Genomic DNA, 17185 nt, shown 5'->3' on the forward strand with positions numbered 1-17185 from the left:
GCAGGCTCAGCGGCCATGGCTCACGGGCCCAGCCGCTCCGCGGCACGCGGGATCCTCCCGGACCGGGGCACGAACCCGTGTCCCCTGCATCGGCAGGCGGACTCCCAACCACTGCGCCACCAGGGAAGCCCCTATTTTTTTTTTTTTTTACATTGTGGACAGATTGTATTGTCTATACTATTATTCCATTAACATTTATTAAGGTTTGTATCCTGGCCTGGTATGTGGCTAGTATTTGTAAAATTTCCATGTGTGTTTGAAAATAGTGAGGGTTGTCTAAGAGTTTAGGGTCCTCTAGCTGTTAAATGGGTCTACCTAATTAAGCATCTTTTTCAAATATTCTATACTTTTACTATTTTAAAAAATCTGTTTGATTTGTCAGTTACTCATGGGGATAAGTTAAAGTCTTGTAATTTAGGGCTATATTGTTATGTGTCAGGATTTTTATATTTTCCAGGTGCATAGGTCCTTTTTTCACAATATTCCTGTAATTCCTAATGATTTCTTTTTGCCATAGTGTCAATCTTGTTTCATATAAGTATGTATGGCCACATTGTCTTTTTTTCAGGAGACATTAGGCTGGTACACCCTCTCCTATTTATTTATCTTTATCCTTACTGTGTCTTGTGTGATTTATTTTTTATTCAATCTATGAGTGTGGGTCATGGGGGGGTTATTAATTGCTGAGTATGGTCTGTTTTTACTTATTATTATTTTTTAGATTTAATTTTTTAAATGGAAGCATAGGGACTTCCCTGGAGGTCCAATGGTTAAGACTCCGTGCTTCCACTGCAGGGGACATGGATTCGATTCCTGGTTGGAGTAACTAAGATTCTGCATGCTGCGCCGCAAGGCCCAACAAACAAAAATATCGAAGTAGTTGATTTACGATGTTGTGTTAATTTCTGCTGTACAGCAAAGTGATTCCGTTATACATATATATACATGCTTTTTTTAAAAACATCTTTATTGGAGTATAATTGCTTTACAATTGTGTGTTAGTTTCTGCTGTATAACAAAGTAAATCAGCTATACATATACATATATCCCCATACCTCCTCCCTCTTGCGTCTCCCTCCCTCCCACCCCTCTAGGTGGTCACAAAGCACCGAGCTGATCTCCCTGTGCTATGCGGCTGCTTCCCACTAGCTATCTGTTTTACATTTGGTAGTGTATATATCTCCATGCCTCTCTCTCGCTTTGTCCCACCTTACCCTTCCCCCTCCCCGTGTCCTCAAGTCCATTCTCTAGTAGGTCTGCATCTTTATTCCTGTCCTGCCCATAGGTTCTTCAGGTTGTGTAATAGTATGATAAGTTGGTGTATTACTCTTTTTATATATTGATGGATTTAATTTGCTAATATTTTGTTGAGAATTTTTGTATCTATATTCATGAGGGATATTGGTCTGTAACTTTCTTTTCTGTACTATCATTGTCTTATTTTGGCATCGGGGAAATACTGGCTTCATAGAATAAGTTGAGAAGTGTTTCCTTATTTTCTGTTTTCTGGAACAGATTGTGGAGAAGGATGCTATGTAGCTAATATACACTGTGTTGGATATTACACGTCAAAGCCTCGTTTTTAATTTATTTATTTGGCTGTGTTGGGTCTTAGTTGCGGCACTCGGGATCTTTCGTTGCAGTGAGTGGGCTCTTCGTTGCAACGTGCGGGCTCCAGAGTGCACGGGCTCCGTAGTTGGGATGCGCCGGCTTAGTTGCCCCTCGGTATGTGGGATCTTAGTTCCCCGACCAGGGATCGAACATGCGTGCCCTGCATTGGAAGGCAGATTCTTAACCACTGGACCACGAGGGAAGTCCCAAAGCCTCATGGGTTTTTTTTTGTTTTTGCCCTCCTGGCATTGTCAGAGAATGTAGGTATTACAAATAAATGGATTTTCCATATAACTGGAACTGATCTTTTCAATAGCAAATGGGAAAAAAAGTTTTTTAAAACTGAGGTATAATTGACATACACTATATTAGATTCAGGTGTACAACATAATGATTTGTATATTTTGTGAAATGATCACCACAGTAAGTCTAGTTAACATCTGTCATATACATAGAATTTTTTTCTTGTAATGAGAACTAAAAAAAAAATAAAATCACTTTTAACGTAAAAGCCACATTTTAATACTTGTTTTTGGGAACCCTGTGAACCATTTTTTCTCCATTTCCTGCTGGATCCTGCTGGACCATTAGGGGGAGAATGGAATCTTGGTAGAGAAACAAGGGGTTCTTTCCTTCCTGTTTGCTTGTTATTCTGTGAATATTACCACAGCAACAGTCCTTCACTTCAGCGGAAAGGGCAGAAAAAGCATTCTAGGCAGAGGGAACAGTCAGTGCAAATGCCTGGAGACATAAGTAATCCATGCACAGTAATAGAAGTTTGGTGAGCTTGGGGAATAGGATCTGTTTAGTGACATGTGATGAGAAACGAGACTGGGAGAGGAGGGCAGAGCCCAGGCTAGAAAGGGTCTTGGAGACTAGCCCAGGGAGTTTGGAATTTCTCCTTTAAGCTTTTGTTCTTCAAACTGCAGGTCATAACCCATTAATGATTCATGAGCAGCTCGAAGGGCTGCAACAAGCATTTAAAAAATAATAAAACAAAAGAGAAGAGAAGACTCTCTCTATCAGAGTGCCTCTCATGAGTAAAAAAGAGCTGCTCCAGCTATACAGATATCCGTGTGCACGTGTGCGTACAGGTTTGCACGCGTCCTGGGAGCAGCCACATGTGGAACAACCTGAACTTGAGTCAGGGGTGATGTGACATCTAAATGCCCATCCTTCTACCTCCTTTCTCAAAAACATTTCTTCTGAGAATCACCCCCTTCCTCCAGAGTTCATCTGGGGGCAGGGGCTCCATCTGAATCATCTCTGGAACCTCAAGAGAGGCACACTGGAATCCAACTGTCTTTCATCCAAATCTGCCTTTGTCATGTCCTAATGGTGTTACTTTGAGCAGATTCTTTTTTTTTTTTTTTTTTTGTAGACAAGAATGTCTCCTTCTTTTTTTTTAAAATAAATTTATTTATTTTATTTTTGGCTGTGTTGGGTCTTTGTTGCTGCGCACAGGCTTTCTCTAGCTGAGGCGAGCGGGGGCTACTCTTCGTTGGTGTGCGCGGGCTTCTCGTTGCAGTGGCTTCTCTTGTTGCGGAGTGCAGGATCTAGAGCACAGGCTCAGTAGTTGTGGCGCACGGGCTTAGTTGCTCCGCGGCATGTGGGATCTTCCCGGACCAGGGCTCGAACCCGTGTCCCCTGCATTGGGAGGTGGATTCTTAACCACTGCGCCACCAGGGAAGCCCTAGGCAAATTCTTTAACCTTCCTCTGAGTCCGTGTGCTCATTTGTAACCAGGATCATCACAGACTCACCTCACAGACACTTTATTTGGTTGAATGAGTGCATGCATAAGTGGTGTTATGGATTGAACTGTCAGGAAGGTACTCTAAAGTCGGAACTCCCAGTACCTCAGAATGTGATCTTATTTGGAAAAAGAATCACTGAAGATATAATTAGTTAAGATGAAGTCATCTTGGAGTATGACTGGTATGCTTATAAAAAGATGGCCAGTAACAAAGAACAAAATAATGTCATTTGCAGCAACATGGATGGACCTAGAGATGATCATACTAAGTGAAGTAAGTCAGACAGAGAAAGACAAATACCATATGATATCGCTTATATGTGGAATCTAAAAAAAATGGTACAAATGAACTTATTTACAAAACAGAAATAGAGTCACAGATGTAGAAAAGAAACTTATGGTTACCGGGGGAAAAGGGGAGAGGGATAAATTGGGAGATTGGGATTGACATATACACACTACTATATGTAAAATAGATAACTAATCAGGACCTACTGTATAGCACAGGGAACTCTACTCAATACTCTGTATTGACCTATATGGGGAAAGACTCTAAAAAAGAGTGGATATACGTATACGCATAACGGATCCACTTTTTTCTACGCTTGAAACTAACACAACATTGTAAATCAACTATACTCCCATAAAATTAAAAAAAAAAAGATGGCCATGTGAAGAGAGACAAACACAGGGATGACACCATGTGATGACAAAGACAGAGTTTGGAATGACACAGCTGCAACCCAAGCAACTCCAAAGACCAAGAGCTGCAAACCACCAGAAGCTAAGAAGAGGCAAGGAAGGACTCCCCTACAGCTTTCAGAGGGAGCGTGGCCCCGCTGACACCTTGATGGTGGATCTAGCTTGCAGAACTCTGAGACAATGCATTTCTGTTGGTGTAAGCCACTCAGCTTGTGATACTTTGGTCTGGCAGTTCTAGGAAACTCATACAAGGGGCCCAGCACAGTGTTTGGCACATAGCGGGCACTCCACACATGCTACTTGTGTCTGTCCTTATGGCAAGAGCAGGATTCTTGTTTTGGTAGAAGAGAGTAGTGAAAAACAAGCTACCCAGAAACATCACCACTGTCATCCTCCCATTCCTGCAGCCACTGAGTTTTAAAGCTCAACACCAGGCTATGTTTCAATCTTCAAATGATTCCTGTGAGGAAGGAGAGAGATGAGAGACTCAGGAAGGCCCAAAGAGTTAGCAGCAAAGCCTGGACCAGAATCCAGGGCTCCTGTTAACATCTCCGCCCCAGCACTGTCTCTTTGCTGGGCTGGGTCACTGGCTCTTCCAGAGCAACAGAGCTGAGACTGCCCTATCTGGACAGGTGAGATCGAGGCATTGGTGGCTAGAAGGTGACTTCTCTTGGCACCTTTGGTAATGCCTTGATGGACTCCTGCTTTTTTTCCCTTTTCAGGTGTAAGTTTGAGGACTCTGGAGATTAATACTTGTTCTCGCTTCCCTCTCGTCTCCCTTCTTGCTGGGCAAAGACTTACTAGCCACTCTATCTTCCCCTGGAGATATGCCTCATTGGCAGAACCCAGCTAGTTCCAGCCCCTCCTTTCCTCTCTTGACTCTTCCTCAGAAGGAACTTTCAGCTTGGAGATCTGACGTTTGCCACCAGAGGGGCTGGGAACGCAGTTCCCAAGGATGTGGCTAAAGGAAACTCTGATGCTAAAACTCTAAGCATCAAGAGTTCCAAGCATCAGTAATTCAAATGTTCGGAGTCTAAGGTTCTGGGAATCCGAGATTCCAAGATTATGAATTGTGGACTCTGCAGTTCCAAGATTCGACCGTCGAGTTATGCCACAATTCTAAGATTCCCCCAGGTGAGGTTTCTAGAAACCTCTTAAAGTGACATGCACAGGAATGGATAAAGTTTGATTCTGACTCTGAATCGTTGAATAGTGTGTTTGTCATAATAAAGAGTGTGACCCTGTGGATCCTTATTTCCCTCCAATGAGTAGGAAGCAGCTAATTTGTGGAAACCGAGTTGCCAGACACAGATCATGGAAATTGAGAAACTTGAGAATCATAGCCTGTTATGAAACTTGCAGGGTTCAAAGGACCAGATTTCCTCCCACTTGATCTCAATCACTGGTCCTTCAAGTGTGGCAAGTTTTGTGGATGCGAGGATCTGTGTAGCATTTAGATCTAAGGTTAGATCTAACTCTAGATCTAACACAAAGATCTACAGCTGATGTGTATGAATGTTCAGATTGTGCAATGCTGAAGGATGCCACTTCTAAGGGAACATACGCTAACTTATCTGAGAGTAAGCAGGTGATTCAGACCCTCACAGATCCCAGATCCACCAGAGAGAGCCCCACCTTCAGAAACTCAGAGGAAATGTGACTTCCTGTATACACTCAGGAGAACATGCAATCATATACTCGAATGCCTGCACGCACACACGCGCACACACACGCACACACACAGACATGGCTGTGCTGCTACTAAACTTCTCCTGGCATTTTCTCTGAAAGTGTTTCTCTCTCCCACCCATTTCATTAAGAAGTCTGACTCCTGTCCCCAGGTCTGACTCTGATCGGACACAGTCGCCTTATCTGGTGTTGGGCACGAAATATGCTCTGGCATCCGAAGTGTGCGTGAGTGGGCAAGGGTGTGGGCACGTATGTAGCGAAGCCAGGTCAGCTGCCTGTCAGGGCTCTGGAAAAAATCTCCTGGACAGAGCTGTTCAGATTGTGTAATAGTATGATAAGTTGTTGCTTTTTCACTTGAGAAAGGGGTGCTTTTTAAGAATCTCCCTAAATGACTGTGGGCTAAGTATGGCCATCCCTATACAGATATGTGTTCATGTACTTGCTGAGTACTTACTTGTGTTCTGCGGGACCTCAGATAGAGACTTAAACTCTCTGGACCTCATCTTTGTTACCTGTAAAATGGGCATGAATACTGTTCCCCGTGACATAGGTTTGTGAGCGTTAAGTGAGGTGAGTATATGACGCTTTTAGCATAGAGCTGACACGGTGTACTTGCTCAATAAATAATATGTTATTGTTACTATTCAATGTATAGTATAAGGTTTCTTTTCCTCTCAACCCACCTCTAGCAAGGTGAACAGAGTCCGTTTGTTTCTTCCTCTCCTATCCACCTTGCCCCTTCCTTCCCCTGACCCCCATCCATCATCCCCCCATCCTTAGCCCCGCCCTTCCCTCCCCCATTTGCTCCTCCCACCAGCCCCACCCTGGCACAGCCCTGGCTCACCGGGGCAGGAAGCTCATGGTGTAGTTTTGTGGGATGGTGACAAAGCCCACGTGTTTGGGGGACACGTCGATGTCCTGGGGCGACTGTGGGGACTTGAAGTGGAAGTTCTGCATGATGGTGGTGAGGAAGAGAAAGAGCTCCATTCTAGCCAGGTCTTCTCCGAAACAGTACCGCTTTCCTGAAGGAACAGGGGGGAGGCATGGAGGTGAGTCTTGTTTTCATTGCTACCTGCACCCCTCTACCGACCCCCGGCTGTATTCTCCCAGGGAGGATGGGCTGGAATATCGAGGCCTGAGAGACTTTCAAAGAAGTTGCTACTCCTCTCTGAGCCTGTTTCCCTAGAACGTGGGGTGGGGTGAAGCAAAACAGGCTGTAGCAATGGGAACTTTAGGTGCCCCTTCTCCTCAAATACACACTCAAATATGGCTGCTGTGCCATCGCCTTTCTAGGAATCTGAAGAATCTAAGTGACCTTGGACAAATCTCTGACTCACTCTGGGCCATGATATTCCCCATCTCTGAAATGGGTATGATCATCCCTTTTCTTTTGCCTGGGCCCAGGTTCTTGGTAGCTATGGGGGTTGCAGCTGGTTGGCTCCAAGGTATATGGTAAGAGGGACTTCCAGGTTGGAGAAAGATACTAGGTTACACCTTAGAGATGAAGGAGGCCCCTGTTGGTGTTGGCCTGGCAGTGTGTCTTACCGATGGAGAAGGGCACAAAAGCATCACTCCTCTTAAACTGCCCCTTCTCATCCAGGAAGTGCTGGGGGTTGAAATCTCACGGGTTGGAGAAGAGCTTGGGGTCTCTCAGCATGGAGCCCAGCATAGGGAACACTTCGGCGCCCTGGCTGGGAGGAGGGAGGGGACTTTGAGAAGGTGGAGTGGGGGATGGGTGTGCTGAAAGCACCCGGGGGTGGAGGGGGAATTTGTGTGACCTAGGTGAAGGGAAGTGGGAGGCCTGGGAGTTGGGGTCCTCTGAGGGAGGAGCTTTGGGGGACATGGGATTCATGGTCCCGAGGCAGGAAGTTTGGCAGCCATGGGGTTCATGTCCCCTGAGAAGGGAAGTTTGAGGAACATGGGCTCTGTGTCTCCTGGGGCAGACGTTTTCACAGACATGCAGTTCATGTCTCCCAAGGCAGGAGGTTGGGGGAACAAGGAGGTTATGTCTCTTGAGACAAGAATTTTGGGGGGGACATAGGGTTCATATTCCCTGAGGCAAGAGGTCTGGGGAGATATGGGATTCAGGAGTCTCTGAGTGGGAAGGTGGAAGGGACACGGTCGTTGGGAAAGTCTTTGAGGGAGTGGGACAGGGGCTAGGAAGCTTCTAAGGGGAACGGAGTGTGGGGTCACAGGGAGTGGGCTGGAGATCCCTTTAGGCTGGGTGGGGCAGCACCTTGGAGAGGAGGGAGTATCCTTGGTGATTCTGCGGCCCGGGCCCATGGGGATCATGTCTCAGAATCTCTGGATCTCGTGGGTCACCGCCTCTGTGTAAGGCATCTTAGCTCCGTCCTTGAACTTGGGCTGATGGTTCTTGTCAATCTCCTCATGGGTTTTGGCTTGGGGAGGAGGGGGAACGTGTTTAGCTATTGTGAGGACTCAGGGCAGGGATGACCGTCCAAGTAGGTACAACATGCATGACATCCACGTGTGGCACGGACATAAAACATTCAGGCCATAGGCACTGCTGGTGCAGGGTCTTGCTCACCTGGTCCTGCCAAAGTCACCTGGGAGGTGCAAGGGGAGAGTCTTGGGGGATGGTCTGGTGGAACAGGCAGTGGGCACTTGGCTGGTTCAGTGTGGGCCCTGGCAGGTATTTCGTCACTGAGTAGAACATCTCACAGAGCTGAGGGTGGGGAGAGAAGAAGGGAAGGGAAGGACAGCTGTCAGTGCTCAGGACCCAATGGGAGTCGGACCTGTCGCAGGGCAAGGAAGGCACTGGGTTAAAGGCACCTACACAGATGTTTAGGTATTTCGATGGGGCTGGATGGGAATAGAGATCTAAGTTTTCACATGAGTTAAGTGTGAGGGACACTGTCCAAGAATTAAAGTGAGATGGACTGGGACACATATCAGGTTTCAGACGTTCAGGTGATGCTGGATTGGAGCATACATCTGGTGTTCGTATATTCAGGTGAGGTTGGGTTGGGAGACACCTGTCCAGGTGCTTAGCTATTTAGGTGGGACTTGGAAGGGGGGGGTCACCTAAGTGTTTAGGCATTCAGGTGGTCTCAGTTGGAAACAACTGTGTGGATACTTAGGGAATCTGGATTGGGGGCTTCTGTACAGGTGTTAAGGTATTCAAGTGGGGCTGCTGTGCAGGTGTTCAAGCGGGGAGATACCTGTTCAGGTGTTCATATATTCAAATGGGCCAATAGGGGGCACTTCTGTAGGTATTTGAGTGAGCTGGGCTGGAAGACACTTATTTGGGTGTTTGGGGAACAATCTGTCCAGGTGTTTACATGTTTAGGGGTCTTGGTTTGGGGTACCTGTCTAAATGTTGAGATATTTAAGCGAGCTGGGTAGGGGGCACTGTCTAGATATTCTAGTGGGCTGGTTTGGGACACCTGTGTAGATAACGAATGATTTTGGTGGGCTGAATTTTCCTGCACCAGGTGTTCAGGTAGTCAGGAAGTGGGCTGAGGTGATCTCTTGTCCAGGTGTTAAGAAATTCAGATGGAAAGATAGAATATCTTAAAAGGGAGCATCTGTTAGATATTAAGGTAAGTTGGGGTGAGGACACCTGCGCTGGTGAGAAGAGAGAGCTGGGTTGAGCACATGTATCTTGCCTGCAGTGTCTATTTTTTTCATTCTTTTTTTTTGGTGTGGGGGAGCATCTTTTGAGATATCCAGGTGTGTTTGGAGACTGAGTATTGGCCACCTGTCCCGGGTTCTGGTGCAACTGTTCAGTTGTCCGAGAGTGGGGGGCTGGTTTTGAGGGGATCCTGTCTGTTGGAGGATGGGAGTTCGGGGCACCTGTCTTGGTGTGGAGGGGCAGTTGGCAGGTTGAGGTAGAGGCATGGTAGAGCCAGGCTGGGACAGGTTACCTGACCGGTAGACGTAGCTGTGAACTGGAAGCTTTCCGGCATCATACGCAGCAGTGACAGGAACTCTTTCTTCTCTCGCAGTCAAAGCGGCCCCCGAAGACGATGGAGCTGACGACACTGGAGACGGTTCGGCTCAGGAAGAAGGTGGGATCGAGGAAGGCGCCTGGGGGATGGGGTGGGGTTAGGGAGAGACAGGGATTTGGGGGAGAGTCAGCTTGGCGGTCTGATGCCAGTCTGCGAATTTGAGGAGGGCGCGGAAGTGCTGAGCCAGACTTCCAGCCTCAGACCCCAGAGCTGGGAGGCCGGACGCCTTCGCCCAACCTGGACCCCTTCCGGGGCCAGGATGCGTGTGTCGGTGCGGGCTGTCTTCCTCCTCCTCCCCCTCGCACTCTCCGGGGTCCCCCCACTCACCGTGCGTGCCCCGGCAGGCCTCGATGAGGAAGTCCGCCTCCCCCTGGATGCGCTCCTCGATGCCGCGCTTGCCCACGCCCAAGTCCCGCAGTGCGGTGATGGAGAAGCGCCGGAGCTGCTGGGCGCGCTCCCAGCTGCCGAACGCCAAGCCTGCAGAGGGGGCGTAGGAGTCGGGGCGGGGCAGGCCCAGACCAGCCGCCTGGCCCGGAGAGCGAGAGAAAGGTGGGCAGAGAGAGAGCGAGTGAGAGATTGAGCGGGGAGGGGAGGGGTGGGGAGGGAGGGAAAGAGGGTGGGAGGAAGCAAGGGAGGGAGGGAGGGGGGTGGGCGGGGGAGAAAGAGAGAGACAGAGACAGAGAGAGACATACAACTCAGAGAAATGCAGAAAGAGGTAGAGACCAAGTTGCAAGAACAGAATCAGAAGGAGAGAGGCAGGAAAGATACACTGAGAAAAGAGATACAGAGACACTCACAGGAAGAGAAAGAGACAGAGGAGGGAAGGAGGGGAAGTGAGATACTTGGAGATCTGGGAGGCGGATATAACAATTGTGAAGGATTCTAAAACTGAACTGGAGAAATAAATAACTGGAAAAATAAGGAGAGAGAAACAGAGAGGGTCTGGGAGGAGGAGAGACTGTTACCAGGAGATGGAGGCATGGGGATTTTGAAACAGAAATAATGTGAGATTCTAAGACTAAGAAAGAAGAGAGAGAGGGAAGGAGAGAGAAGCCTGGGGAAGCGCAGAAGTTGAAAAGGAGAAAAAGACAAAAAGGCATAAGGAGATAGAGGACCAGGGTTCCAAAGCAGAAGTTCCAAGAGCTCCTAAGAGATAGAAAGAAGAGACATCTAGTGAAAGAGAACAGGGAGATAGGGGAGAGAGAGGCAGGGAGAAGCAGAGATGCAGAAATGCTAAGGCAAATGAGAGACAGAGGGGGCGGCAACCATGAACAGGAATGGGGACAGAGAATGCCAGAGGAAGTCAGGACAAGAAGGCTGGGGACACTGAAGCCATCAAGTCTGCCTGACCACACCCCCTGCCCCCCCCCCCCCCCCCCCCCCCCCCACTCTGAGGTCCCCCTCCCCATAGCCTTTGAAGAGCCAGTTGAAGTTAACCTGCTTGCCTCGTCCACTGAATTCCTCAGCCTGGTCCACCAGAGCCTCCGTCACAGTGTCACATCCACACAGCACCACGACCCGCCCGGGCCCCAGGTGGACTGTGGACACAGGGCCATAGCGCTCGCTGACCTGATGGAGGTGAGTGCGAGTGGTTAGAGCAGCCTCTACTCTGAACTGGCCCTGTACCCAGATCTCACATCCCGAGATGCATTTCCCTACAGGTTCTGACGGTCAAGGAGCTGGATATCCCAAGATGTGGTCTTTCCTGGCCAGGACCCTGACACTGAATCTTTAAAACTCCCCTTTCCTTTCCTATGACTCTGGTCCAACATTGTCAATTCCCAGCCACAAAGCCCCAACCAAACTGGGCAGGCCACCACCCCTGTCCCATCCCACCCATCTCTCTGCCTTGGGACACCTTCATGAAGGAGTTGTACATCTGCTTGGTGTTCAGGTGCAGGTGGTTCCCGACGAAGGGCAAAGGGGTGGGTCCAGGAGGCAGTGTCCCCTCGAGCTTCCTCTACCGCCAGACAGACATCAAGACCAGTATAGTCAGACAGGCCAGCAAAGCCGCAGGAAGCAGCCCTGAGGCCAGCATGGTGGCACTGGGGGTGACAGTCAGTTGGTGATGTCTGGGATGGTTTGCTTTTATACTACCTGGGAGACAAGGGCCGACTTTGGTCCTGGTTGCATAACTGTCTCATTTCACCTCCCAACTATACCCCCCACTGTGCTCCCCACCTAGCTTGGGACAGAGCCAGCAAGGAAGGAGGAGGGGGACCTCAGATCAGATTAACAGAGAGTGGGCCCCAATATGGAATTTGTGGTTCCCTCGGGAGGGACGACCCTAGGCTGTGGAGGGCAGCTGATAAGTTCCAGAGTTGAAGATTGTGGAATATTTGCTTGGGGGAGCCCCTGAGCTTTGGATTTGGGGTCTCAGAGTGAGAAGGGACCCCAAAGTGGTGGATTTGGGGGTCTTGGGAAAGAAGCATTCAAAGATCTGGATATAAGGGTATTAGAATGAAACAGGATGTGTGGCTGTGGATTGGGGGGTCTTTTGGTGAGGAGAGATGTAGGTTGAAGGGTCTCATAGTGGGGGGAGATTCCAAGGAATGGGTTTGAGGGTCTTGAGGTGAGAAAGGACCCCGGGCTGCGGATGTGGTGTCCCTGGGAGGAGAGTCCAGCTGGATCATGGAATCTGACCCCAGATGTTGATCTGCCTTTACTTTGGACACAATGCTCCCTCTTGATTCCCAGAATTCTCATTGGGACCTCAAAGTGAGGTCAGGATAGGGGTCATGGAACTGACTATCTGTGGTTGGGCAAGAGGTAGAAGACCATAGCTGCACTCCCATGGAACTCCCCACAGAACTGGAGAAGAGTAACTCACGGTCTCAGCTGGCAGAGGGACTGGCCAGGGTTTGGAAATAGTAATAAACACCAATATGATACTGAAAAATCCCAGCTGTCTCAAGGATTAGAATTCACAGAGAGCCCCAATGGTTCCCTACCCAGATGCTTAGGGAAGCCCTCTACATTGATTGTATCATTTCCATTATTATTATTATTATTATTATTGATGTTTCCCATTTTACATGTGGGTATACTGAGGACAGAAAACAGAGAGTGGGCAAGGGGCACACGTGTGAACCCTTTCTCTCCTGCTCTGCACTCATTTCCCCTTCCTGCGATTGGGTTTCCCCACCAGTGGAAAGGGAGTATTTGGGAAGAGAAGGTTGTATTTGAGGGTGTGTGAAGTCCCCGTTAGGCGTGATTCCTGGTGTGTCAGGGCTGTTATTAGCAGGCAGAGAGAACTATGTCAGGAGAGATTTGGGTAAACTCCAGTGTCGGGAACAGAGAGGGACCCTAGGATGCTGAAAGCGGGAGTAGAGAAAAGAGGAGTGGTCCTGCTGTTTCTCCCTCACTGACATTTTTCCTTAATAATGTTGGTTACCCCTGGTAAACACCAACTGTGAAGATTAAGCCCAGGTATGTGTGGTGTGATCCAAGAACAAAGAACAAGATAAACTCAAAGGGCCAACATTGCCGGAACAAAGAGTTACAGGACCCCTATCACTTATGCATCTTTGTGCTGTGTGTGTTGGTGCATAAGTGAGTATCCACACCTCTTTATGGCCATATGTGCACATCTGTGTGAGTGCCTTACAGGATGCCAGTGTGCCTGAATGCATGCCAATCTGCCTGTGGGTAACATGAGTACATGCTTTGGCATATATGTCTGTTGGGGGATATTTACATGTGTGTCTCTGGGTCCAACACGTAGACTGTGCATTCACATCCGTGTGTGCGCATGTACAACTTGTGACTATACATAAGTGTGTGGGTGTTTTTGTGTGTGTATTCTGCTGTGGTATGTAGGCATGCGGGCCATGTTGTGAACATGGGAATTTCTGAGATCTGCTTGTTCCTGTCTGTGTTTGGATTCCAGGAGACCTGGCCCAGCTCCATTTCCCTAAGTCTTTATTGAATTTGTTACAATACTGCTTCTGTTTTATGTTTTGGCTTTTTAGCCAGTGAGGCATGTGGAATCTTACCTCCTCCACCAGGGATCGAACCCGCACCCCCTGCATTGGAAGGTGAACACTTAACCACTGGACAGCCAGGGAAGTCCCTCCATTTCCCTTCTTAAAAAAAAAAAACAAATAGTTCCCTTATTTTTCAGGATATTACCTCCTTCAGTCTTCAAGGGTCATACTAAGTAGAAAAACTTCCATAGGACAGATGTGTCCTGAGAACATTCTGAGGTAGGTCACTCCCATTGGATCAACTTCTCAGAAAATTCTTTTTCCCACAGTATTATCCCCAGGCTCTTAAGCCTTTTAATAGAGGCATTCAACCAGTGTTTACTGAACCCACTACTTCATGCCAGTTTGTGCTGGGTGATGTTGAGGGCACAGGGGTGACCAAGACAGCCCTGGGACCTGCCCTCATGGAGCTCTCACTCCACAGGGGGAGACAGATCAGTCACCAGGCAATGACAGCTCAGAATGGATAGTGCTGGGATCAGGACGCACAGGCAGAGGGGTCAAGGTCAAGATGGCGGGGCTCAGGGCTGGGACACCTGATTCAACCTTGTAGTTTCTGGGTAAACCACTAGGGGGCTCAGTAGGAATTTTTCCATGGAAGGATAAGGAGAGTTGGGAGGGAGAGTTCCAGGCAGAGGAATCAGCCTGTATAAAGGCCAGAGGCCCGTGGAGCATGGCTGAGAGCTTGTTAGAGCACAGAGATCTGGGGCCATGTTCACTGGTGAGTCTGGAGCCATGAGCAGGTGTCCGATCTGGTGGACCATATGCAACTGGGTTGAGGGAGTTTGGACTCTGTCCTGAAGCTACGGGGAGTCACAGAAGGCTTTTAAGCAGGGGAACAAAATGGTCAGATTTGTGTTTCAGAAAGATTCTTCAGAGTTTTGGAGATGAGACCATAAGCGGAGAGATGAGGAAGTGACTTCTACAGGTGAGAGAGTACAGGACCATGGAGATGGGGAGAGAGTGCGGATTGGAGAAAGATATGGAAGGAAGAACTAATTCTTACCTGGTTCTATGTTGACTTTGCTGTGGTGAGGGAGGAGGCTAGTGTTGGGGAGAGATGGTAGTGTTGTTTATTGGTTTGAGGACACAGGTCAAGAGCAGGTCTGAGGCAAGAGAAAACGAGCTCGACTTTGGACATGTTGAACCATGGCATAGTCCCTGCTCTTAGGGATTTCTTAGGCTAGTGGGAGAGCAGATCTGGATAAATTAAAGTCCTCAGTGATGCCATTAGTTTTAATTAGTAATTATTAGTAATAAATTACTACTTAGGGTTGAGAATTGGGAAGGCCTGGTAGGGGAGGTGTCATTTGAACTGGGTCTTGTGGGATGAGTTCACAGGTAAGGGAAGAGAGCAGGGCGGTCCAAGCCAGGTCTTGGATATGTGAGATGGATGGAACAGAGCAGGTATATTTCACAGTAACACCTCATCGTTCCCTGTCCCAACCTTATCAATTAACTCTCTATCCTCTACCCCCTAGCCTGACCCAAAACTCTTAGGAAAAACCTGGCTCATGCTCACAAGTGTGCCTGAAATGTATGATGCTGTCCAAATGAGAATCTTTTTTTAAAAATTGAAGTGAAATTTATACACCATAAAATGTTCAGCGGCATTTGGTACATTCACCGTGTTGAGAAACCACCACCTCTAAATAGTTCCAACAAATTTCCAGATGAGAATCTTTTTTTTTTTTTTTTGGCCACACCGTGTGGCTTGTGGGATCTTAGTTCTCTGACCAGGAACTGAACCCGCACCTTTGGCAGTGAAAGCATGGAGTCCTAACCATTATACTGCCAGGGAATTCCCCAAATGAGAATCTTAAGTTAGCCTTCTTGTTTTAAATTTAAATACTAGTACTGCAATAGTGATATCATTCATTGAACTTAGCATCTTACTGTGTGAAATTTTTAATGAGTGTGATTTTATTAAAGTCCTCATAGCAAGCCTATGGTCCTGGTTTTGTCATCCCCATTTTGCAAATGAGTTAAGTACGGTCCGAAGAGTTGGAAGTGAGTTGCTTTGGGTTTCACAGGCAATAAAGGTAGAGGCTGAACATGGTCTCGTGTGGCTGACTCTAAATTTCATGCTCTTCACCACCGCTCTAGACTGCCAAGCTCCGCCTTTTCTTCTTGATGAACCATCAGAAAACTGTCCTTGATAGCCTGTGTGTTTTGAAAAACTTCCTTGTAAGCCTGAAACAAAACATTCCAAAATGTTACAAATGTATATTTAAAAGGTCTTTTAATAGGGAGGAGACTTGACCTTTTATTGTTTTTGTATTCTTTGGAACATTAACCAAAGACCTGCTCAATCAGTGTTACCATCCAGGCTATTGGCAGTGAAATGGTGAGTGAGCCTGGAGAACAAGGGGTTTGGTCAGGGAGTGAGATGTTTGTGTTTCAGATTTCAGTGATGACAAGGATTAGGGTAGGGCTGGTGGGAGTGTTGGCTGGAATTAGTGAGGCCAAAGAAGAGAACACAGTCAAGTTTCCTTTTGTCTTATCGTTTGGACAGCCATGGCCACTGAAGAGGCTCCTTCTCAGAAGAATGTCAGGTCTTGGAGTAAAGAGAGGGGGGAAAGTTTGCTAGATGACAGAGATGAAGGAGGCAGACTCAAAAAAGAAAGAATTTTTATAAGTGGATGGAGTGGTCATACTCTAGACGTGCTCTGAGGAGTTTCTGATTCCGGTTATGGTTGAGTAGCTTCTATAGGGACAAGTATCCTGAAAATAACAACTATAAACTCAGAATAAAACATTAAAATAAACCCCAATTCCCTGAAATTGCTGAAAAGTGAATAAAGCAGGCAGATGCTGAAGGGAGCTAGAGGAAGAGAATTTCCTGTTTATTATACATTTTGGCCTGAAGGCAAGCCCTGGAAGGTGCTGTGGAGGTGGCTAAAACACAGATAGCAACATTGGAATTTTTCTGACTTGAAGAACCAGAGGACAGAGTTTAGGGTGATTATAACACCTGGTGGTAGTGGTGGTAGAATCTCAAAAAAGGAGAGAGACAGAGAGGGGGAGCCCCAAATTCTATGTATAAACTCTGTCCAAATTTCTGACTGATTGTTGAACCATTTATGTGCTGGAAAACTCCACGCGGTGTCAGTCAAGGCTAAAAGAACTGAAATAAGATTTCAGAGCTGAGCCTTTGAGCTCAGTCAAATTAACTGCTCCCTGAAAACAAAACAAAATAAATCAATATTCTTCAGCAGAACATAACAGAATCCAGAGTCTTTACAATGTACCACTTGCAATATCCAGGATAAAATCCAAAATTACTAGGTATATGAAGATACAGGAAAATATAACCATACTTGAGAAAAGGAAATTGATGGAGAACAACCCTAGCATGACCCTAATGTTGGAATTTAGCAGACAAAATTTTAAAAACACCTGTTATGTCTGTGCTCAAGGGTGTCAAAATGGTATTGAGCCATAAGAGGTATTGACCCTAATTCTGACCCT

At 47.4% G+C, this 17185-nt stretch overlaps 1 protein-coding gene across 1 annotated transcript in view; it reads right to left on the reverse strand.

The window, feature by feature from the left end:
* The window catches only part of CYP2F1 (cytochrome P450 family 2 subfamily F member 1), a 27839-nt gene extending 16073 nt beyond the window's left edge, over positions 1–11766 (reverse strand). Inside the window, 3 exon segments of the mRNA XM_027079611.1 lie at positions 10056–10208; positions 11138–11297; positions 11587–11766. Of these exon segments, the coding sequence (XP_026935412.1) occupies positions 10056–10208; positions 11138–11297; positions 11587–11766 (493 nt within the window).
* Positions 11767–17185: the final 5419 nt, after the last annotated feature.

Source organism: Aethalodelphis obliquidens, unplaced genomic scaffold (assembly GCF_003676395.1).
Source record: "Aethalodelphis obliquidens isolate GAN/ISIS:26980383/991018 unplaced genomic scaffold, ASM367639v1 scaffold43, whole genome shotgun sequence".
In the NCBI taxonomy this organism is placed as follows: domain Eukaryota; kingdom Metazoa; phylum Chordata; class Mammalia; order Artiodactyla; family Delphinidae; genus Aethalodelphis; species Aethalodelphis obliquidens.